At 28.9% G+C, this 25,936-nt stretch overlaps 4 protein-coding genes across 6 annotated transcripts in view; 2 read left to right on the top strand and 2 right to left on the bottom strand.

Moving 5' to 3' along the window:
- The window catches only part of LOC119687967 (protein ECT2), a 36,092-nt gene extending 23,277 nt beyond the window's left edge, over positions 1-12,815 (bottom strand). For all 3 annotated transcript variants that reach the window (XM_038102542.1, XM_038102558.1, XM_038102548.1), the window contains exon 1: positions 12,466-12,815. In XM_038102542.1, coding sequence (XP_037958470.1) covers positions 12,466-12,496 — 31 coding nt within the window. In that variant the 5' untranslated portion in view covers positions 12,497-12,815. The remainder of the gene's footprint in view (positions 1-12,465) is intronic.
- A 2,416-nt stretch (positions 12,816-15,231) lies between these two features.
- On the top strand, positions 15,232-17,022 carry LOC119670678. Its single transcript, XM_038081047.1, has 2 exons — positions 15,232-15,558; positions 15,623-17,022. Exons 1-2 carry the CDS (start codon positions 15,316-15,318, stop codon positions 16,397-16,399), a joined length of 1,020 nt encoding a protein of 339 aa, XP_037936975.1. The 5' UTR covers positions 15,232-15,315; the 3' UTR covers positions 16,400-17,022.
- Positions 17,023-17,194: 172 nt separating this feature from the next.
- Positions 17,195-19,144, bottom strand: LOC119672679 (transmembrane protein 43 homolog). Its single transcript, XM_038083797.1, has 5 exons — positions 18,787-19,144; positions 18,501-18,724; positions 18,062-18,434; positions 17,763-17,982; positions 17,195-17,691 (listed from the first exon to the last, which is right to left on the bottom strand). The coding sequence occupies exons 1-5, from the start codon at positions 18,880-18,882 to the stop codon at positions 17,480-17,482; spliced, it is 1,125 nt and encodes a 374-aa protein (XP_037939725.1). The 5' UTR covers positions 18,883-19,144; the 3' UTR covers positions 17,195-17,479.
- A 1,741-nt stretch (positions 19,145-20,885) lies between these two features.
- On the top strand, positions 20,886-23,039 carry LOC119669230 (tRNA-specific adenosine deaminase 1-like). Its single transcript, XM_038079054.1, has 2 exons — positions 20,886-21,822; positions 21,876-23,039. Exons 1-2 carry the CDS (start codon positions 20,888-20,890, stop codon positions 22,204-22,206), a joined length of 1,266 nt encoding a protein of 421 aa, XP_037934982.1. The 5' UTR covers positions 20,886-20,887; the 3' UTR covers positions 22,207-23,039.
- The last annotated feature ends 2,897 nt before the right edge of the window (positions 23,040-25,936 follow it).

Genomic DNA, 25,936 nt, shown 5'->3' with positions numbered 1-25,936 from the left:
AGATCCAATCAGATCTAAATACCGAAATATTAAACAGTTTTCTCAAAACACTAAAAGAATGACACTGCACACAATGTGTTTGAATACATTTCGAATCCATTCAATGTTTCGAATATTTACTTTTATGAAACCCAGAAAAGAAATTACATTTTTTGGTTATACCTTCTGATCAAAAAAGAACGCGAGGCCTATTTTTGAATTCCCGCGCTTATCCAATCGGTAATTTTTTTTATTTTCACGCTGGCAACAGTCTTATAGACTTTCTGGCAAAGCTTAACGCAAATCGTACGATTAGTTTTTGTTTGGCGTCATACAAAAAGTGAAAAATTTTCTGTACACAATGCAAAATGTTGCATAAAGCATAGTCGATTTACCTATAATTTTATGATCTCTAACTAATTACTGATTATTATAACCAATTATAATTGATATAATCATTTTCAGCTTTTAGAATCCAGTGTGTTCAGAACTTCCTTCATAGTATAGCTCTTATATACTGGTGAACTTGATTTGTAATTTATAATGTTCATGATTCTAAAGTCCTGTAAAATCTTTCACTTCCCCTAAAACAATTCTAAGTGCCTTCTGGGTGCTGTTTAAGCTGGCTGTCATTTTGCTTTTCGACAACTCTGCTCAGCCATCATATATGCTGTGCTTTCCCAAAATGGATGACAATTAGATTGTGGAAGAGCTGTACCAGTTTGTTGTTGTTACTGATTTTAATGGTGTTATAAATTTTCCTTAGTATTTTTAATTCAAAGATTATGAACTACATGCGGTTTGGGGCCCTAATTGTTAATACTACACAGCCGTATGTCAGAAATGGACTTTTTAAACATCACATTAAAAAGATCTTAAAGAACTTTTGATACGATATTATATTTTTCGAAAATATTGATTCCGATAAATGCATAAGAATGTTAGAAAGTATACATAAGTTTGCATTTAAGTACACAGGAAATAATGTAACATTCTTCAGCAATAAAAATTCAACGAAAAACTCAATCGATATTTATTTCTTCAATCTCTAAAACCCAAATACTCTTCAATTTTTTTCATAGAAAATATTTATTTTTCTTCGTAACGTTTAATAGATTTTTATTATAAACAATGAGACTGTGAAAGTCTCGTGAAAATGATGCTGACTTGGTTTTCAATATACTTTCAACCTATTCATTACTAACGAAATAAAAATATTTTCTATTTTTTAGAATAAAACTGGAAGAGACAAAGCTTTCATATAAAAGTCAATTAGATCACATCAGTTACTATAGCACCATTATAATATATGAGTATGTATAATTGATACTACGAGTATATTTTAACGCAAAATCACAATTACAAACAGATGTTCATTCATAAAGTAAGAGTGAAATACATAAATTAGTATTAAAATTAATTAAAAGAAATGAATATATGAAAAACAAGCTTTCTGACCAAAGTCCAATACTAAAAGTGTTCACTGTAATTTTAAAATAATGCCATAATTTCAATTGCAATTCTCTTGTAGGCACTCTATTGTTTTATTTTCCAACTATTCATATTTATACTGTTAACAAATTAGATAGAAAAAATATATAAATTAGGAAATGCAAAATGTACAATTGCCAAATGACGCATTGCATCACTGGAAGCATTCCTATCGCAATATCTATTCTCCAAAATATCTATATATCATCAAAGCAGTTTCAAATTCAAGTGCAGATATTTTGAAAGGAAACAAAACATCAGTTCTTAGATTTTTATAAATACGCAAAATGTAAATAAAGGGAAATATTTACTGCAATCATTTAGTGATGGATCTTAATATGTCTTAAGCACTATTTTTGTACTCCCACGAGATTGAAGAATGCACTCGCACTTGCACACTGGATTCAAAACAAATATTTACTATTATGTCGATGAAATGTTGAATGGGTTATTTGTTTCAATGTTTATGTTTACGTCTGGTCTAGTACTCTATTAATTTTTATCTATTGATGATATTTTGTTAACGTTTTTGGTACGCAAAATACGCGGTAATGCTAATAAAGGAACGAAATAAAACTACTGCGTATGCATTGACTAATAATATAATTTTGAAATATTTTCTACGCAATGTTATAATAGTGACCGATATAATTTTATTTAGTTCAGTACAAATGTGAAGAGTAAAACTACTATGTAGATTATTATAGAGAAATACTGGGGATGAACGTTAGCCAACAAAAACCTATCCTTTAGTTCTTAATGATTTCATCGACTGATGTCAGAAACCGGTAAAACTAGAGTTGACCTCTCATAAATTCTAAGCGATCACATTGTGTTATAAGTCTAATTGATAATAAATCAGATAGAATATCAGTATTTATTGTTATATTATGTGATTACTAACGTAAGATTATCTATGTAGAAACTTACTTTTTGATATCACTGTTGAATTATATGAGCTATGTTACCTCTGAACAAATTCATAAACTTATTATTAATATATTTGCAATTTTCAAAGTAGTACAATATTGTTGGGAAAAATAGTTCATTTAAGGGAATCTACATACATAGTATGGCAATCTTAAATTCACAGGCGCTTATAATATATAATATTATTTATATACTATAATATCTTATAATACCTATAATACCTTATCATATAAACTTATTCGTAAGAAAGTTTATCTTTTTTTTTCGTCAAATCAAGTTAATATCCCCCGGGTCCATTCTCGTAATAGTTTTTAATATGAGAGTTTAGAGGTATTATCTTATAAAATCGTATTAAAGTTTTACCATAAGAAATCACAGCAAGGAAACTTGAAAATGCAAAATTAATAACAAATTCCATTGCCACCGCAGCAATCTCTTTAATTCATCAAATATTTCGACACAACGTTTAATTTGTGAAAATGTGTAGAGTGACAAATATCAAATGGACAAAATACATCTAACTTATGAAACCTCTAAGTGATTTTGAAGATTACAGGCCAGAAATTTTTCAGTTGAGGGCGAATTTTGCGAAGATCATCCATTATTTTTAAGTGATAACGTAAGTGTCGCTATAGTAAAATTTAAAATTTTTTGAAGGTTGAACTAGGAACTGATTACCCATAATATATGTTTAAATGGCATAGCGAATATTAAGCTGATACACCTAAGAACTTCATTGCGGTCTTATAGATTCTAAAAATTCATACAGCATCATACTTCAAGGACCTAGCGCCGTATGATATTCCCTTTTTTTTATCTTCAGCAATAATGAGAAGATAATTAATGCATTTAATTTCGAAGTTCTAAACCTCAAAAAATGTATTGTTTTAAAAAGTGGATCTTTTAGATCACAAGTATATAAAAGTTAATGAAAATTATTTTGAAAAAACTTATTATTTATTATTATTAAAATTATTTTGAAATGTTGAATATTAAAGTTATGGAATTTAAAATTGATATGGTAAATTTTTTTTGTTGCAAAATAAGCAAACTTTTGTTAATCCCTTTGTACACTTCGTTAAAATCTTAAATTTGTTTCTATACTCATAACAGATGTGGTAGTTTCTAATGATATCACTTAGGCCACACCAACTTTTTAACTTTGTCATCGCTACCCTTAACTAATCTTAATTTCGTTTAGAATATAGTCGATCTTGAACTTATTAGACCTGATAACTGATATTGATATATGTTATAAAGTGAAAGTCTAAAAGAAACTCAACTAATAACTACACTTTTAAGATGAAAACCAACATCAGAGAAATTCTTTATATATCACCGCCTTAGTAGTTGTTGTTGTTTGAACTACAAATAAACTGCATTATGTTCTCTTTAAGAAGAAATAACATTCATTCAATAAAAATAAATTGCAAAATATAATTAAATTCAGTTCTTATTGTAATGCAAATTGCAAGCAATTTAAAGAAATTGTGTGTACTGTGAACTCTAACAGAAGTGAAGTGAAGTTAACCTCGGTGTAGTTCAGACTCAGTTGCAAGTATCTCAATCAAACGCACTTGATGTGTGCATTGGATTTTAGCTACGCAACGCAAAAAAGTTCAACATATGAGCTGCTTTTCACGACTTATAAAAATTGCATCAATGAGCATATGGCGGGTAGCAATAAATATGAAGAAAACAATTTGTTGATCTAATTGACGTTGGTGGAACTAACGTCTTTTCAATTTAAATCGTGCAAAGCACTTTAGTGCAAAAAGGAATGTGTTCAACACGACAGAAAGCATTGAAAAATATTTTTTTTTACTGTATTCCCGCTATATTATTTTTGTTTTATTTTTCAGCTAAACAACCCTTCATTAAAGACACAATAAAATATATCTTAAATATTCAAACTTATATACAAACATACACTCTTACTACAAGCTAAGAATTTTGTAATCCACCAAGTGTAACGAATTTTGAACTCCATGCAAATGTCTCTTGGAGGAGTACCCTTCGCAAGAAACGTTAAACCTACAAGAAATTCAACAGAGTTTGTAAGAAATTCCTTTGCGGTTACTGCACATGCAAACAATTTCAGTAAACGAGTACCTACTACAGGTACAAGGCACAAGCAGAGGTTCGGAGATATTTTTTGTCAGGAAGTTTGCATACATCAAAAAATGTAAATAAAGAGGTCAAATGTGTACTTGTTGTAGATACGTCAACCGGCAGGTGCCAGCAGAATCTGAGATCTGCTTTTACAGAAAGAACAAAGAATTTTAATTTATTTTATTTTAAGGTTTTCTCATACGAGTACTTTATTTTCACTGTTCTTAATATTATTTTTTGAGCTGTTAGAATTATTTTCACTATACAGTACATCTTATTTTGATTGCGATAAAGTACACATAATAGCAAAAGTAACAAATGAATGACAAAAAATTTTTAATAAAGCCCTCACCGCATTTATAAGCGGATTTTCCTATGTCTTATTTGGCCATTTGCCAATTTAATCAAAATAAACTAATTGAATCTCTTCGAATACACGAACACACAATAATATTAACAAATTTCTGCAGAGAAACTTATCATCGCTCAACAATTTCATATTTCATCTTAAATTTTAACAAATTTCGACGAATAAAAAAATTTTAAAGTAAACAAAATATAATACTTTTCGTATCTTTTTGATGATTTATGCTTTGAAAGCAAACTTACACAATATTTCTTGAAATCTCCTCATCAATTGCACTTTTCTCATAATAATTAATAGTATTGGTGTAACTTATAATTTGTGTTACATATACTTATAACTTTTATATTAGATAATACAATATACCATATATATATAATAATGCATTTTTTATTTTATTACAATTATAATATTAAATAATGGAGCACCAGCTAATGAACTTTCAAATTTAATTATTGACAATAATAATTTACATCAATCAAATCAAAATAGGTATTGTGTATATATATAGATAAATATCATATGTATATATATATATGGGTATAGGCATGGTATCTGCATATATATACATATTTATATAGGTAGAGGTATGACATCTGTATATCACGATCTACGTTCTATCCGATTTATGCTGTTAACCATAACCATAAATCGAATTTTTTGCTGACTATACAGCTGTTTCGAGTATTGCCAAATACCCATCGACAGTGATCTTTGAAATAATTCTTGTATTAAATTATTCGTAAATAATTTTTTGAGACTGCAAGTATCAGGAATCGAACTCGTGCCCTGCCAAATTTGAAGCTCAGAGTCAGCGCACGTTAACCAACTGACCCAAAGCAGTACTTGACTTTTATGTTCGCACATTTTTCTGGAGTTTTGTTACATTGCTGTGAAAGTTTTATTAACAAATTCACTTACTGTGTTTATTTTAGAACGAAATCATAAGCCACTTGTAGAATAATTAATTAATTAATTATATTTTTATTTTTAATTGTTAAATTTCAATACTATTCTGTTTGTCAAGTTTTTTTGATAAGAATAACGAAAGATTTTGGATTCCAAAATCGTTCATAACGCTTGAAAATCAAATCTAACATATGAAAAAAGTGTTAACTATATAGTCTATGATGTGGAGTCACCGACAAATATTACTATAAAAGTATTCTGAATAGTAAAAATAAGAAAAGAATTAAACAATATATTTTTACATTATAATCCATAATTTCAAATGTAAGATGTTTGCAGGATAAAGCTGCAAAAAGATGCTACATGGAAAAGAAAAATATAACACAGTTTTTTGTATATCACAGTTTGTTGAAAAATATAAGAAAGAAAGATATTTATTTCAAACAGATTCAATTTAATAAATGGTGTTATTAACAGATTCGATATATATAAGGTAAATAATATTAATTCTTTTTTGGACAACAATGGGTAGGGGTAGGTGGAGTTTGATTAAAGTCGACTTGGAATAATTTCTGTTTTATTTGTTTTCATTGTTTATTTACTCAGTTGCGTTCAATTATAGTACCAATTAGAAATAGTAATTTTACCATACAATATTCGGGACACCGTTTTTTAACTTGGAAATACTAATGGAAAAAGTGAATAGCACTAAGTCATTGTATTCAGATTGTATTCAAGACGTAGACCAAGTCAGTACTAATATATGATAACGTTCATGTTCAGATCTTTGTTTGTTAAAAGTTGTTATTCAACTGATATCGCACGATATAATACACGTATGTAAAATTATTTAATGGTTTTTTACTCACTTTTGTTATTAGTACATGTTTTAAGAGAAATTTTCTGAAACAAAATACTAAAAGTATATCAAATACATTGGAACAGATTACGGAACAAACCATTCTGCCACAGGTTGCAATAGTGCTTATTAGAACCCTAATAAAATAATCTTCTAATTACAAACAGACTGACCGAGTACTTTAAAATTTACAGGAGAAGGGATTATGTTATATCTATGTTATATCTATATTATGTTATATCTGATACTTTGGAACAGATTACGGAACAAACCGTGCTGCCACAGGTTGCAATAGTGCTTATTAGAACCCTTATAAAATAATCTTCTAATTATAAAGACTGACCGAGTACTTTAAAATTTACAGGAGATGAGATTATATTCAAACAAGATGCCGCTGATCGTTGTCTTTGTGACTGTAAAGGTTTTTGTTCATTTAGACAAATGAATTCCGCAGATAATCTGTTAGAGAACATATGATAATATTGACCATCTACATATTTAGACTATGAAATTTATCAAAGTGCTGCAACATAAAGTAAGTTGATCGATCATATTAAAACACACCAATTCCAATCAATACAAGGTGATATACAAAAGATTGAATTTAACCAAATATTTTTAAAATAATATGTACACAATTTCACTACAAAACATATCTGCATTAAACTAAATTACAAAATACAAAAAAAGAATAGAGAAGCTATGGTAGTTAACCAAATTTTGAAGAAAAATTTATTATAACCTCATAAGACCTTATAAAAGGATTAAATTAACTCTACAATTTTTAAGATTTTAAAGATAATAAAAGAACTATAAATTACTTATAACCATACATCAATATTTTAACACATTTATTAGACACAATTTTAATATAGGTACATATATTCTATTCGAATTTAGATTTGATTATTACCTTGTTTTTTCTAACAATTATAATTCATCTTACTTGAAAACTTATAAGGTTAAGGAAATTTTACATAATCTTCAGTTGGCATGGCATTGTCTATTTTAAAACTCTATTTAACAAATATAAATGAAAATATGCAACATGTTGACTTAAGGAAATACCCAAAAAATTCGAAAGATTTAAGATTTAAATATGTTTTCATAAAAATGCATTATCCTTGATGTATATAAGTATAGACTACTAAGAAGGTATATATATACAAGGTACATATACATAAGTTGTTGTTTTCTTTTCTCTATTTTTTTTTTTTTGTAGTTTGTATACACAATTTAGAACAATGTAGATTTGATAAGTTGAATGTACTATCCGTTACAGGTACAAAACCTTGTAGGAAACTTCTAATTGTTCTGATAACAAAAGATAATATTCGTTATACAAATTGAACGACTTGAACACAAATGAAGTTGTAAATTTTGTAGTCACTGTAACTCCCATTAGAAGGCAACTAACTACACGACTTCTTATGGCATCATAAATAAAAGATCTTTTATTTAAGTATATATACTAAATGCATATCCTCGCATCTAATTCATATTTACAAAGAATAAAATCTACATATAGCATTTTTTACTCATTGTAAAAGAATTTTTTGAAGGTTATAATATAAAATAACACAATTTTCCAAAGTTAGTATAAAATACAAAAATATTTATAATCAAATAAAATCTAAAATTATTCTTACCGATTAGGATACTAGAGAAAACCAATGAAATTATATCTGACCCGGCGAACATAGCGGCAATTACAAAAATCATCAGACCTGCCTCCAATAAAATTAATTTGTCATTAACATATTCTTGACAGACACCCGGGGGTGCCGCGACTTTGAACTAAACAACAGATGGTACACGTACCAAAAAGAAAAGCTTTATTTCTGTAATAAAAAAGTATTCTAAAGAATATGCCTGGAATGCGTATATTGTTCGTTGATGAATTCGATTTAATCTAGACAAGAATTTATGACTAAAAATAGACAAATCCATCAGAAGGAATAAATAGTTTAAAAATAGGGTTTCGTTGCGAAGAACACCAATAACAGTATTGAACGTAAGAATAGAAAATGTTCTATTCTTCCTTTTATAGCACTACAGACTAACAAATTCTTCAATAAAGACACCTATTGATTTAGACCCTTTAATAGACACTAGCCTAGTCAACAATTCTGTTCCAAAATTAAGAACAAGATAAGAATAATATTTTTATCTCGAGTACATAATTTGCGCAAAAATTTTATATGTGTAGACTATGATTATATTAATTAATTATATAACTAGTTATTTGTAGAACTACATATGGATTTTCGACAGAGTACTACCGTAAAATAAAGTATCTGAACAGAATAGAAACTATAGTCACAAACCGTTACTTCTATTTGGTTTTTGTTTTACATTATATGATTTGATATGTTAAAAGTGACAAGTGGTTCAATAAATGGAATTTATGTAGAGAAAGATGAGGACACTATAACAAATTGTGATAAAAAAAATGCATAGAAACGACCAGCTAAAGTTTTTATATAAAATCAAAGCAAACCAAATTCAATATTTTAATATTTCATTCATCATTTACACTATCTCTTAAACACATTTTGTTATTGTTAAATAGCACGGTCATTTGAATTTCCCATACAAATTGTTTCAGATAATTGGATCAAAATAGCGCAATTATATAATAATTGTATTCAATGGAGACTGTCAAATAAACAATAAAAATAAATGTGATAAGTGAAACTTTATATTATACTTTAAATTACTTATGCTGAGTTTTTTGAACTTATATATACAAAATACCAATTTACAGTTGTTATTTTTAATCTATTTTACATAGTTTATTAGTATATTTCCACTGCTTACTTAGTTAGTACAACTTACTAAGGAAATTTCCTTAACCATATAAAGGGCTTTGTGTTTTTTAACTTACTTGAAAATAAAGTAAGAAAAATTAAACCAAAAATGGGTTGAATGGAACCCTTAAAAACAAATTACCCTCAAAAGAAATTATCAAAGTTTGAAATATTTGTCAAGACATATATAAAATGTAAACAAATATCAGCTACACTGTAAACAAACACACTGAAAAAGTATTTGATAAACTCTTTTTGTTTATAGTAGTTAAATATATAATGTAATTATAAAAAAAATATGCATATAAATGATTTAATATATCAATTACATATTTAATTTCTTGTGTGATATATTATTATATGCATTATTACATTATACGTTTATTTAAAAAACATAAGTTCTCCCAGAACTTTCTGACACATAAAAGCTCTTTCACATACAATAAGTAACTTATGTCAATGGAAACGACAAAATCTTAAAGTTACTTAGGTAACTTACAAAGTAAACAGTGGAAACATGATAGAATTATATATAAAATAGAAATATATAGTTCTATTACTTTTTGGTACACCAAAAACAAAATTGATTTTCCATATATTCAGATATAAAAACATTTTTTTTTAATTGAAATTGAAAACACATATATATATAATATATTAGAGATGCAAAAATAAATCTTTACTTTATTTGTTATCATTAATATTATATTAAATATTTACAGAAAAATACTTATTTCTTTTGATAGAAACATATACATGTTTTCAGCACGTAGAGGATTTTGTTTGAAAAACTATGTTCAATAAATAAGCATTAAACAAGTAAATGTGGCAATGTCAAGGGTTAGCTAATTCGTTCTTCCATTTTCGGAATATTAATTCCACTAACAAATATCGAATAATTAATATTCGATTATCGATTATCAATTATCGAATAATAATAAGCTAAGATAATTGAGGTATCAGGCGCAACTCATCCACTTTAAATTAAAACAAGTGCTAAAACCCTATTTTATGTTTACTGCAACGTACTCCTCACTGCACACAACGAACGAAGTAAGTATTGAAGCAACACAAAAGCCGGTATTGGGAGAAACAACAACAAAAACAAAAACAATGACAAAAACAACGATAAGAACGAGGCATGTGCAAACGACTGTTAAACACACACAATATGAGTCACCCTAATTCCTGTAGCTTCTTTTTCTTCTTCTTCTTGTTGAAAACGACAAACGGATGGATGGTATGTTTTGTTATTTTTATGTTACAGCCACAGTTGATGCTATGTTGTTCTTGTTGTGTAGTTGCTGTTGTTGTTTTCTTTTTTGCTGTCTATATATTCTACCTAAATTTTATAAACTACCACTGAACTGAATATGCCATTTGGTAAGCAAAACGCGTCCATGGATATGGGGAAAAATGTATGAAAGCAAAGAGGAAGAAATAATTAAAAAACAAAATAAAGGTGAAGCTGAGCTTGAAATGTACAGACCGAATACACACACAAAACATACTCTGTCTCTGTGTTCATTGTGAGTTTTGTTATTGTTTTTGCTTCTGCTTTTGCCTCTGCTAAACTGTATCTTTTATTGACTGTGTGTAGTTAATGTGCTGTGTTGCAGGAAAATCCAAGCGAATTAAAACTTAAAATAGTTTGATTTGGACATTGATAAAGATAAAAAAAAAAAACGTTAAAGATTACAAAAATTATTTTTGTAGAAATATTTTTCTGGATTTATTTATGTTTGTTGTTAAGCGACTCAGTAGCTCCACATACAGCTGTTCACAAATATTTTTATTTTTTTTTTTATTTTATTAAAAAATTTTTTAGTTTAGGAACCGTCGTGTGTACTTTTCGTGGCAAGTGTGTGTTTTAAAAATACGCAAAAAGTATTTGTTTTATAGAACAAAAAAATCAAAAAAAAAAAAAATATATATATATATAAAAATAAAACATATTGACAAGCACGACTAAATGACGTGCTTTGAGATATCCTCAACGTATTTATTATATTTTATAGATTTCTATAATTATTTGCTTTTTTTAATACTTATTATTTATTTGCTGTTAGCGACATTATTACTTATTTTTATAAGAGGAAATTGCTGCTGATGAAAAAAAATTTTTTATATAAAAGATTTAAAGCAAAATATTTGCTTAATAAAATAAAAATCTTTATAAAAATTTAGCAAATATTTTTTATGTTTTTATTAATACATATGTTTCACTATTTACAAATATTAATACTTGTCAGAAGTTTGTTGAGATTTAATTACTATGAAATTTATTGAATTTAAAATCGGAAATATATACCACATGAAGATGAATCTATATTTATGTTTTATAGTTTGTTGTCAACTGAATAATCTCTAAGAGACCTTTTAAATAATATATGAAATCAATAAAAGTCAAAGGAAAGAGCAGAGTGTGCCACTGTTTTAGTACACTCATTAAATTCATATTTAGTAAAAATATATCCATAAATTTAAATCAGTAACTCCTTTTAATAAATTTCTACCAATTAATTTTACATAGAAAATTAACAAAATCTTCAATTTCCTAAACAAAGATGATATGAATTTGAAAAATATGACTCTGATGACAAATTAATTTAAAGTACCTGGACAATAAATCTAGCCTAACATCAAAAATTAAATAAACACTTTCCTATGCAATTTAGTAGGAAATGGTACGGTATATTAAACTCCTGTCCGACAGATGATATGAATTTGAAAAATATGACTCTGATGACAAATTAATTTAAAGTACCTGGACAATACCACCAATAAATCCAGCCTAACATCAAAAATTAAATAAACACTTTCCTATCCAATTTAGTAGGAAGTGGGGTACGGTATATTAAAATCCTGCCTGACAGATTTTTATAGGATAAAAGCAGATCCCTAAACAATACTACTATCGATGCGAAGTACACAAATGTTAACTGTTACAAATTAATAACATATTTTATTAAATAATTATTAATGTGTTCCTTTTTTACCACCAAACTTACCACATTTTGTTTGCTCTTCAATTACTTCCATCTTGTGTTGCAGAATTTTGAGACTTTCAAGTGGAGAACTTCTCGCAGAGAAGTCTTATATTAAAAATTCATGTATTTCTTTTTGTTTTTAAAAATACAAATAACATACAATTATAAGCGTAATATTTTTTAATCCGTTTTTATTTTTGAGAAAATAAGTTTGATCACAATTTTGTGTCACAGGCAAGCAACAAATAAAAAATATCGTTTGCGACGCCGCAGTTCTTCACAGTTTGTGATCTTTTCTCCACAAAAACAAAAAAAAATATAGTTTTCATATAAATTTTTAAAACTTATTGGAATTTATATTCAATGATATTTAAAATATTTTTATTACTTTCACAATTTTCAGAAATTTTATCTCATTAATTTATATTTTGAGTACTTTTTCCAAGGACGCATAAAAATTCCTTCGTTTTATTCTGTTCGCCGCATTTTTTCTTACTAAATATAATTATTTTATACAAGTAAATCTCATAGAAAATTTTAATGTTATTTTTATGTATTAATACACTTTTATAATTTATATAAAATGTTATTCTTTCACAAAAATGCTCAAAATTATATTTTGCACGCAAAAAGCCATTATCGGAAATGTCACGGCAACAGCGGCGAAATGTAAACGAAGACTGGTGGCGCGGCCACAAATTAAAAAAGTCCAACGGTTTTTAAAATGAAATTTTGCACATGTTTGTTGTTGCTTGATCTCGCTTGCGATGTTATTTCTATGTTTTTATTTTGACATTTACTCCATAATGGCAAAGCATTTATTGCTGTCATAAATTGTTCGAAAACTTGTGAAAATATAAAAAAAAATATATGAAATCTAAGTACCAATATAATATAATAATTTATTATCAAAAATTATGTTTTACATTAATCTTACTTGATATAACATATGGTAAAAATAATTAAAATCTCTTCAAGCAAATATGGAATATTATAACAAAAATAGAATTGAATTAAAATACCTAACACATTAATTTTTGTAAAATTTATTACATCCTTTAAAAACTTATTTAATATAAATATATATTGAAAACTTTTACTTTACTACTCTGTTTTGTTGACTGATATAATATCATAGTTTGAATCGCCAAAGATTGTCATAAATCAATTTTTGTGCTCCTACTCTTACACTCATATTTTAATTTATCTTAGATTATACAGACGATCCGAAGGATGCACCTAATGGCCTATTGTGTTACCTACCGTATAAAAAACTCAGAGCTCTAGAAACAACCTTTAACTTTTGACAGAAATTTAAATACTTTTTAGAGGGAGGTCCTCAAAAAATAATCCCTTCAAAATAGTAAATCGAAGTTTCGCATGCGCTAGACAGTAACACAACAGATTTGAGACTTCTTTCTCTCCACAATGGGACAAATAAGATAGAAAAGCTTAGAATGTTGTATGCTACCTTACAGACATAATTATTTTGGAAGGTTATACATCTGTCAGATCCAGTACCTGGGTTCTTTTAAGTGTTTTTACTGTTAAACTGTTATCTGACAAGTTAAGTTCTTCCTAAAATTTTTGGTTCTCTAAGAGTTGACGGCGACTATCTGCTCCGAGTGAGTCACGAGCTGTAGGAGCTTTATCACGACATTGATGTAATGCAGCGAAAAACATCAAGCGGCTTCATTGATATTTGATATTTGTAGTTGAAGGAAAAAGACATAAAGGTAAACTGTGAATCCAGTGAAGGTAACAAGTTGTAGAAGCACTAACCGTAAGTGATGTACAAGATATAGTAACCCAGTAACGGATTGTTGTGACCATTTAAGTTAGTATTGCGGTTATGGAACACATGAATCTATTAACGGTTTAACGGTGTGGATAACAATATTAGTTATCTATACCAAAACATTTCTTATAATAAAGTCATCTAAACTCTCGTTGCACTCGTAGATAGCGGAGTTGAGAAAATGTCTGCCATCACGACTGCGCTTCTAGTTAATGCAGACCCAGAGCACACCCCTTTCAAATACTCGAAGGCATTCCATTTGAGAGAACGAGACTCCAAACCAAATAGGAAATAAGTATGCAAAAGTGACTGTATTAGTTGCTTGTAACAAAACAGCTTGATTTGCACGTTTAGCAGAATGTCACGGCATACACCATTTTTAAGCTCACGGAGTTGAAGCGTGGCACTCTTGATGATGTGAATAAAATGAGAATTGAAATTGTATTTAGAATTGAAAACAACTTATAAGTATTTTAGCCTTTCAGTAAAGCTAATAGCGAATCTTCAATTCAAAAGTTTATATCTGAGGGTTTTAAGCTCCTGTGACGGTTGCGATATCCGTTAAGAAAGGCAACCGAAAGTTGAGTTTGATATAACAAGTATGGTAACACCTAGAGTGGGAGTTGATGTCAATACTAACATCGCGCGGACATCTAGACGTAGTGTAGATCAAACAATCATTGGCAAAACACATCTGTGTAACGTTGTGCTTAGAATATTTATTTGCTTGGAATATTTATATTCACATATCAAAATTTATTCTGTTTTGTGAAGTTTTTTCAATAAATCGATTATTTAAAAAACAAATACACAAATAAATACATTTTGATACTTCCATTTGTCACTCTTTCTAAAATATTCTTTGCTTAGCATATACACAAACCATCAATGTAGCAATACTTACGTCAATCTTTGTAAGTTGACATTTCTTCAATAATATCGTCATTTTATCATTAACAGCGAATGAAACATTCTGTTTTATTGTTTTGTATAAGATAAAGTCTCAAATATAATCATTGGGAAAAATTTCTTTTAATCAGCAGAAATTTGACAGAAATACGTTAAATTTTAAAATGCTGAAACCGATTACTCCCGCTGAAGAAAATAGAAACTATTTACGCGCGTTCATACAAACTTATCGCAACTTACCGATTCTGTGGGACACTTCGCTTCGAGATTACACAAACCGAGATAAAAGAGCTGAAGCGTATGAGCAACTGGTGCCGATTTATCGTTACCTGAAGCGCGATGCAACAGTTGAGGATGTGAAGAAGAAAATAAATACACTCAGAACGAATTATCGCAAAGAACTTAAAGTATTTTTAATTAAAACATTTTCCCTAAAAACAATAATTTTAAACCATGAAATACAATTTATAGGTAGTAGAGTGCTCCCGACGTACTGGCTTGTTGCATACACCGAGATGTTGGACTTACCCAGAATTAGATTTTTTACGCAACACCGAAAAATTCTTAGCTGTTAATCCAAATTACAAAAATGAAAGTTTTGCCTTCAGTGAAAATTCACAATCGCAAAATGGTTTTTTGGATGCTTCAAACTATTCACCAAGTATTGCGGAAATGTTTCAAAAATCCTTTGGCAATGCAAAACCAGAAGCACAAGTGGCTGCAGCATCACCTACATCAACTGGTGCGCCACATATAGTCGTTGACTACCACCAACAGCAGCAGAATAACACTCAACCTGATAGTGTGAAGCGACAACGTTTGTCTCCACATTCTCATACATCGACACCAAATGGACACAGTGCAGATGAAATGCATATGATAAATATGGCTTGTGATTACTTGTCAGGCACTTTTCCAGAAGAGGAGTCGATAGCACGTACATGGACGCATAAATTAAAACGTTTACAAAGACCGCAACGTTTGCTTGCTGAAAAATTTATTAACGATATACTCTTCGAAGCTGAGAGCGGTACTCTACACCGCGGTTCCATACATATAAACGGTTATGAACCATATGTACGTTATGAACAGCAGCAGGCAGATGAACATATTAAATCACAGAGTCCCAGCATACACACGAGTTGCACAAATACAGCAGCTGCATCACCCGAAACAGAGCCAAAAACACTGAGCTCCAGTGATACAACACCTAATAACTTTGGTGGTTACAAAATAAATGGAATGTAAATAATTTGTTAATATTATTATTAGTAAATAATAATTATAATCTTATATATAAAAATCTCGTGTCACGGTGTTTGTGTTTAAACTCCTCCGCAACGACTTTACCAATTGTCATGAAACTTTTTGTGTATATTTGGTAGGTATGAGAATAGGTCGTACGCCAACAAGTACATCGAGCATTTACATCCACTTCGTTTCTTCGTCTTGCGTTCAAGTACGAGCCAGATATTGAATATTTCGCACATCCGAAAGTGATGATTGGTTCTATGGACAAAGAATGCCCTTATTGTCATGCACTCAAATTCAAACAAGAATTAGACGGGTTGTGTTGCGCATCAGGAAAAGTGCAATTACCAGAAATTGAGTGACCACCAGAACCATTGAACGGCTTGCTCATTGGCACGCATGAAGATTGAAATCTGTTCCTGAAGACCATTCGAATATTTAATTCATGCTTCCAAATGACTTCGTTCGGAGCAACGGAAATAGTTCACAATACTGCAGCAAATGGCAGTACAATACAATACATTCATTATCAATTATTTAAAAAAAAAAAGAAATCAGTAGAAATAATTTATGCGGCAAAACAACGTTTGCCGGTTTAAATTCTAGTAATATATAGAAAGATTGTGTGTATATAGAACATATTAATTTTATTTTAAAAATAAAATCCAACTTTAGGTTGTTCAAAATTATATTGTACATAATGTTAAGATAATCTCTTTAATAAATAAAAATAAATTGTCTAAGAAATATTTTACAATATTTTAATATTACATTCTTTGTTCGAAGGCTTTAAATTTTGTCAAGTTTTTATGATTTAATTTACAAGCACATATATTTTAGATCAACATTTCAATAACTAATATTATGGATTTAAATATTTAAAACTAATATCCTTTATTATATTTGCTCATTATTTGTTTAAATATTACTTTAAAACACAAATAGATTTTAAAGACCAACTTAGTTTTCAAAAAATGTAATAAAAATAATAGTCCAAACTTAAATTAAATTAAGTACCGTATTAAAAAACCAAATGCGTTTCGAAGCTGAAAACAAGTCTCTTAGGAATTCACAATTTTAGTTAACTGGTTCGTAATTTGCTACTCCACGCGCACACCAAACGAAAGGAGAAGCTGCCGCAAATAGAAGTCCAGCACCAATCATAGGACGGTGTAATACCCAAGCTATTGAGGCTATTATTAAAGCCATTGAGAGGGAGAGCACAACATTAGCGCCTACTGGATAATGTGGATCTGGAGCGAGTGCAGATAAAAATTGTACACGCATAACTGTGATATACAAAAAGCAAATTATTTATTAATAATAAATTTTAAGCTTACAAATAAATATCCAAACTTACGTATAATGTGTAACAATGTTGAAGTACATGTGGCGCCGAAAAATACTAAGACCCAGCCCATGAAACGAAAGCCCCAAGTGGTTAACCGTTGTGCATGATGTTCCTGCTTAAATACTTCACTGAGATTCAGTTCACCACTATAAACTAACAATACATCGAGTCCACGACTAGTTTTATATGGCACAATTTTGTTATTTTCTAGCTTTCCCACAATGGTATACTAAAATAAAAAAATGGAAAATTAATATAAAATAAATATAGCATATTTCCAAGTAATTGAATATTGAATATGTAAGTACCATTTCACCCTCCATACCGCTAAATGAAAATAACAATCGCACATCACCAATCTCAGGATTGAAAACATCATTCGAATGATAATATATGCCTAAATGCAATTTAATTGATGCATCTTCAGGTCTCTGATCTGATGTAAGTTCTACATAATTAGAAAATTTTTCCTTCACATGTGGACCAAGCTCATATTTTCCTATATATACTGCATCAGCAATTTGTGTTACACTTTCGATGGGAAAACGTTCAGGATTATGATGACCTGTTTCTATATAAAACCTACGTGAGTCTATCAGTTTGTCGCGCCACTCCATTGTATAGTAATAAGTACGGCCTTCGCTCTGCACTGAAGCTACACTTTCACCATAATTATTTTCACTAATTTATATAAAAAAATTAAATTAAATGATTAATTTTTACAATATTTAGTTAATATTTCCTTACACTGTCTCCTCCACCCATTGATACATTTGTACACGTCTACGCAACTTGACTGCTAAAACTTGTATGTTGTAGTCTGGTTCTGTAAGTGGTTCGCCAATAATAATGGGTCCTGCCATATGTACAATACGTCCATTGTAGTTATGTTCTAAATGATCGGTTGGATTAATTGAGACAGCTTCATCTAGAGCTTCATCAAGCGACATAATTGTGTGCACCGCACGGCCCTGTCGCAAAGTTAATTCAAATAAATTTAATTAATATAAACAAACAATTAATTCAAACTCACTTCATTCCAAAATAGCACCACTGCTCCGAAAATAAACAATAAAATGCCAAAAGTAGCGACTAGCCAGCGGTTACAAAACGCCTCCCATAATAGCATTTTTAAATATTAATATCAACATTTATTCAATAACATTTAATTTGTTTATATTTTCTTTTAGTTAAAAAGGATACAAGACAATATAACTTTAAACAGCTGTTAGAAGTCTTCAAAATACAGGGTAAACAATTTCTTTGAATTTAAAATTTCACGAAAAAATCTTTAACATTATATATTTCATTTATTTATATTTAGATATGTAAAAATTTTGAATAATTGTTATAAATTTCTTAATTCAAAAACTATTCGATTTGGTTATTCAACATAACTAAAATGACAGAAAATATTAAATCTGTCATTTTATATGGTTTGACATATTCTGGCAGTTGAAATGGTCAGACATAAATGGTAAGACATTCAACAATTAAAAATAATGAGCGTTTTTATATTAGACATCTATAAAAAATCGTCAAGAAAAACAAATATATTATGTTTTATTGACCAGAGACATAAAGCTATCAAAAGTGTTCAAATACTTCATATAAATGTTAAACCACTTATGACATTTTCATGGCGTTTACACTGGCTAGATTTTTATACTCAAATGCAAATACGTATTAAATTCAAATTTTGTCGGAGAACAAAAAGTGTGTGAAAATGTTATAGTGCAATCAAATATAATACCAAATTCTTGACAATATAGACGCCGTCTTATATATATATAATAATAAAACATTTAACTTTTAAACGCAGTGTAAGCACTTCAGTTAATTATACTATGGTAAACGATATTATTGTGTATTGCTAAAATGTAAGTGTGAAATCTAAATAATTTATATGGTATGTCAATATTTAACACTTTAACAAATAAGATGCCGCAAGGTATAATAATTTACTCAATTTAAACTGTTAAATCAACCGCTACTAATTTTTTTTTTTATGAGTTTTGTTGTAATCATAATATCTCTACTCATCCTATTTCTATTTATACTATATTTAATACTCTAGTTACTTAACATTAGTTTAGCTTGCTAAAGAAAAATAATGAAGAAGCCTAAATTATGACATAGACGATGCTACGCAAACCAAGTATGCCGTGCTACCAAATTGCACTATTCAAGTATGCATTCAAAATTTCGGTCTGCAGACATGTATGCAGTAATGTTACACCTTGTTTCAAAGTATATAGCAAAGTGTATACTTGGTATGTACAATTGGTGTGCATACACGTACCATTGTCTATATCATGCTTAAGATGTAATTTATTCTAACATAAAGTTTAGGCTTCAAATTTCCGACGCTTTATCTAGACAACTGCATTTCTCGACATTTCTGCTGTAATACCGCTCTACAATCATGGTTACAATAACCCCATTTTCCCCACTCCACTATCTACAAGTCTTTTATTATCCAATTACAGTAACCCCTTCCACAAAGTTTACTTTTATTCACTAATTACTAACTAGCAAGAACATCCTCCTTTTCTCTCCTCACTTGTTTTCAGTTTAGACCTAGATATAATTGTTCTTTATTCTAATGTCTGCTTCTAATGTCAGTTGATTGAAATTTGTACATTTTGCATTCCTAAGAGGGTGAATTAGTGAGTTCAAGTATCGATGTTTTCCATCTACGGGGAAAATATGAAATTACTTAATTAATTACAATAAATAATTGATTTTAATAAATTAATGTTCTTATCCTTATCCTTTGTCCATTTTTGTTTTCAAAGAATGCCGTCCCCTTTTACACTTCCTTTACCCAACCGTATTCTAACCCATTAAAAGTAATTGTAATTTCTTTTATATTATCTATAATATACAAAGTCCAGACAATAAACTGGTTTAAACTGATAATTCGTTAAATCGGTGACATTGGGTACAGATTCAGTGCTATCAGTATTGCTCTACTGAGTTTTCGAGTAGATCTGAATACTCTTAATTCCAATATTCCTATTGCTTGTAATTTTAACGTTTTAAATAAATTGGGAACACACTGTGTAAATGTGTAATTAAATAAAAACAACAAATAATAAATTTATCAGCTGTTGTTGTTTACATTTATCAACATGAGCTCACCTTATCCAGCAGGAGAATTATTAGCCGAGCTGTGTTTAAATAAGTTCGATACATTACCCAAAACTGGAAAACCAACCAATAAGGAATGGACGATCCTAGCAGGTGTTGTACAGTATGACGAAAATCGGAAGGAAAGTAAGGTTGTGGCGCTGGGTGCTGGTACAAAATGCATTGGTAGAAGCAAACTATGCAGTGGCGGTTTAATATTAAATGATTCACATGCAGAAGTACTAGCGAGAAGAGCACTGCTACGATACTTTTATGCTGAACTTAGAAAAGCAATAGAGAATAAATTGTCCATATTTCAGTGGAATGCAGAAAAGTTATTTTTCACTCTAAAGCGAGAATTGAGTTTTCACTTCATTAGCACACAAACGCCTTGTGGTGATGCTTGTATTGAGGACGAATCATGTGACGAGGAAAGTATTGAAACACCTAATAAAAAGCCTAAACTTGTCTGCGATGAATTAGTACAAAAAGATTTTGGTAAGACTTTGTTGAATGACAGTGAAGTGGTTTACACTGGTGCTAAACTAATTGGGGAACACAGTGATCTACTCCAACAGTTTGTGGGAGTTGTACGTACTAAACCAGGCAGAGGTGATCGCACGCTGTCAATGTCTTGCAGTGATAAATTGTCGAGATGGAATGTTTTAGGTGTACAAGGCGCACTACTAGATACTCTGCTGGATAAACCCATTTACTTTGAAACATTAACATTTTGCTGTAGTAGAAGTAATGAAAAATCCATACGTCGTGCCATATACGGACGTTGGTTGGATAGACAATTTGAGCACGTGAAATATAAACCACAGAAGCCGCTCATACACATATGTGACAATACTAAATTTAAGTATGTGGAGGACACTGGAAAACAGCCAAGTCCTAATGGCTTGGTGTGGTGTGATATACCTGTAAATGTTAAGTAAGTATGGGTGTATAATTCAAAAGTTAATTTTATTATTTTTGTTTTTATAGTCCTATTGAAATTTCCGTTAATGGAAAACGACAAGGTGTAACTGCAAAAAAATCCAATTCACCACAAGCTGCTTTAAGGACAAGCAAATATCATTTGTTGTTGGAATATGTGGAGTTATTAAAAGCTAAACCAGAATTTTGTAAAAAATTTGGAATTACTATGGAAAAATTGGAGATCTTAAAGTATAATGAATTCAAAAATATTGCCGAAGAGTATCAAAATGCTTGGGGAAAAGTTAAAAGCGATTACTTTCAACAATGGACCAGCAAACCGCAACATTTGCAAACTTTTTCAATAGTTACGCAAAAGACAGACAAAACTAACTTATAGTAGGTATTAAGTAAAAGCTAATATAGTTCTAGAACTACTGATAAACATCGAATAAGAGCTTACAAAGCTGCTTCGAGAAAAATAAAAGAAATTTATCTTGTAAGCATCCAAAGTCATACAAAAATTTAAACTAGTTGGTATCTATTAAACATTGTGGAGATAAAAATATACTAATTGTACCGTACAATAATGCGTATGTAGTTCCAAGAAGGACCGAATCTGCGTTACGGAACCATTGTTGTTGTTGTTATAACCCGCCGGGACCTGAAAGCAGATAACATGAAAGGATAACAAGACGAATACATGGGTAAAGGAGTGGATAGGTGGGGTTGTGGTACAGGGGATAAAGGAAGGGAGAGAGGGGTTGCGGAACCATTAGTCAAATTCGACGATTATGTGCGTTCAACACTCCCAAAAGAAACAAAACAAACAAATCCTTGCGGGGTATAATATTATATATTATATAATAACAATAACAAAATGCGTATGTTTTAAACCTACTCGTCGGCGTTGACAAAGTGAATAATAATAAAAACTTCTCACTTTTACTTTGTCCTCACTTAAGCAGTGTCATTTTATATTGTGATAGAGATTTAATGTTTGAAAAAAAAACCGAACCACTTAAATACTCCATCTGTGTATTTAAAAGCTATTAGTTCACCTTTGGGATCGACTTCCATGATGTTGGCCGACTTCCATGTTGATGTAGGTGCCGATGTATTCATGATAAAGAGTCTACTAATGGCATGTGGATAAATATATTTGCTACGATAAATTTTTTGATCTCAAAATCTCATAGTATCCCAACACATCCGTATGCTATATGGCATATATATTATTAATCATATATGTAATTTTTAAATATCGTAGAAAATTATATTGTATCGCATCAGTATGTACATATGAAACACAATAGAAGAAATAATAGTTTGTTTGCTGATAATACATTATGTATTAAGATCTATATACACAACACAATTATTTTATAGCCTATTTCAGATTATAGCCCTAGTGCATCTGCTATCTACTTTAAAAATTTATAAAACAAAAATAATATATCTGTTATATACTTTAAAAATTTGGAGATGAGAACCAATTTGCATATGAGAACACATTTTATATGTAGATCCTTTAATATCATATATTAATCTCCATTTTAAATGAAGGATGGCAGAAGAATATGATTTGTTTTTACAGTACCTTCATTGAAGAAGAGTCTAATATATACTCTACTTTATTGCTTTTATTTTTAGACAATTCTTAATTATTTTCAATCAATCTGTAATCTTCAGTTGACATTCTCTTGTATTTAATAATTGTATGACAAACTCATATTTTTATTATTACATTTTTATTGTTAATATATTTTTGTTTGTATTATACATACTGGTAATAAATATTGTAATTATTTACAAAATAATTTTGCAATATCATAAAATGCCTACAATAATATAATTTATAATTAAATTTATATCAATAAATTTTTTAAAATGTATGAATATAATTTTTAAATGTATATGTGTCAAAAAAATTAAAGCATTAACTTTTCACTAATACCCAAACTCCCAAATATTGCAAAAACAAAGATAATTTTACAATCGCTCTAAAAACGCAAAAAATATCACTGCAGCATATAACTATGTTCCAAAATACTTTATAAATATTAAAAATATCCAACTTATTTTATTGGTGTATTTAATTATTTGATTTTTTATTTTTTAAATCTTTAAGCAATTAGAATTTTCTTAGTAGTTTTAAAACTAAAGTTCCAATATTAACAAAACAGATATAGTTTTATTATTAATACTTTAGAATTAAACCATTATCGCTTTGAAGATTAAAACATTATTACCATTTGCTATTGAAAAGTATATAATACCTTTAATCTCTTAAATTATTTAATGATGTGATCAGAGCACATCGCTGGTAGAGATTTTTAAAAATAGTTTAGAATAAAAAAAATTTATTGTATTGCATCAAAATAAAATTAGTTAATCTTTATTAAATAAAAATTAATATAAATTCAACTAAATATCTTATGCATATATTCAACAAATTGTTAAAATAAAAACAAATTTTATAAAATAAATAATTTAAATTTAAAATATAAACAATTAAACATAATTAAAATGACTTAACAATTTAAAATACAAAAAAAAACTTAAAGTTAATTCTAAATTCAGATTGTTATTATACAGTGGAAAGTGTCGATATGAGCAGGATTAATACAATTGAAAAATATACTAGGCTTGATAACAAGATATTTGATAATAAATTTTTAAGAAAAGTTTTATGAATAAATTCAGACAGTAATATAATCATCAGAAAAACCACAGTCCCTTTAAACTAATAGATATTAGACACTGCTTTTCCATTTCATTATTCCTATTGAAATATAATATATGTTAAACTCTGTAAAACATAAGTTTTATGTTATAAGGAGTATATCCTAAGCACAAGGATATATGTATATTAAGATATTGTTATATTGTATTTTAAGTGTAAGACTACAGGACATTTACATTTCAATGCGCCTAATGTCCTCAAACAACTAAATTTCGGACAATTTTAACCACATTTGACTAAAAGCCTCGTGGGGTTCAACCGTTTTTCATGTGATTGAAAATAATATTTCTATGTCTTTTCCTTACATATATTTAACCCTTAAGTTTTATCTAGTGTAGTCTCTAGCGCAAATTAATTCATTATATTAATGAATTAATTATTAATCAAAAACCAATCTAAGGTCAACATCTTTGATTGAAAATTTATAAAAGCAGTTTCAATTTGCTGAATTAATCCAGTGTGTTCTGGCGGAATAAGTGAAACATATTATTAAAACTATGTAAATTTTAAAATTCAAACAAATATATTAATATTGTTGATACTATATATTGAGCAGTATATATTGAGAAAATATGATCGAATCTAAATCACCTCTTCAAGTACTGTAAGTTATCCCCATAAAGGACATTTGAATCATGTATTTCACATCTAATGACAAGATCCAAACAATATATAAAAATATTTGATTGTAATCTAAATCAAGTTTTCTTTTGGAACCACAAAATTGGTACCCTTGTATCATTGAATACATGTAATAATTGTGATAAAAATGGCTCAAAATTGATTTTTGTTGGTTATACATGTAAGCGGAGGTAGTGACGTTGAGTCGGCTTTAATAGAGCATTTTGATATTCGAAAAAACAAATTTAAAGCACATCATAATGCTCAAACACTTTGATGCACTAATTTTTTTTATTAGATTAGGGTACAGATTCAAGAAGCTTGAAGAGATTTTAAATTTGTAAAATTCGTGACTTACAACTGTTTCCATAACTTAAACTGAATTACTCATAAGAAGCAATTTAAAAACTATTAAATGAGCTATATTTTTGTCTCATTATTCTGTTCTAAAAAAAACATAAAAATGAGATCCCATACAAAATTTTTACATGAGTATTTTTCACTTTCCTAATGAAAGCTTTTAAAGTTTTTTTGACTTATTAAAATGGTAATATATAAAATTGATTTCCAATACTTGTGTAAATACAATTAAATAACAGTACATTTTTCTTATTAAATTAATCTGAGCACAATCCACTGCATTATATACAATCCTTATAAATACATAGTTATCATAGATATTACTGAGGTCCTAAAAACGTCTTTTTGGTTAAATGTTAATAAATTGGTTAAAATTTATCACGTTTATAATGTATATAAAGCA

This window comes from Teleopsis dalmanni, chromosome 1 (genome assembly GCF_002237135.1).
Source record: "Teleopsis dalmanni isolate 2A chromosome 1, ASM223713v2, whole genome shotgun sequence".
Classification (NCBI taxonomy): Eukaryota; Metazoa; Arthropoda; class Insecta; order Diptera; family Diopsidae; genus Teleopsis; species Teleopsis dalmanni.
The sequence above is the reverse complement of the archived record's forward strand: the minus strand, read 5'-3'. Positions and strand labels throughout refer to the sequence as shown.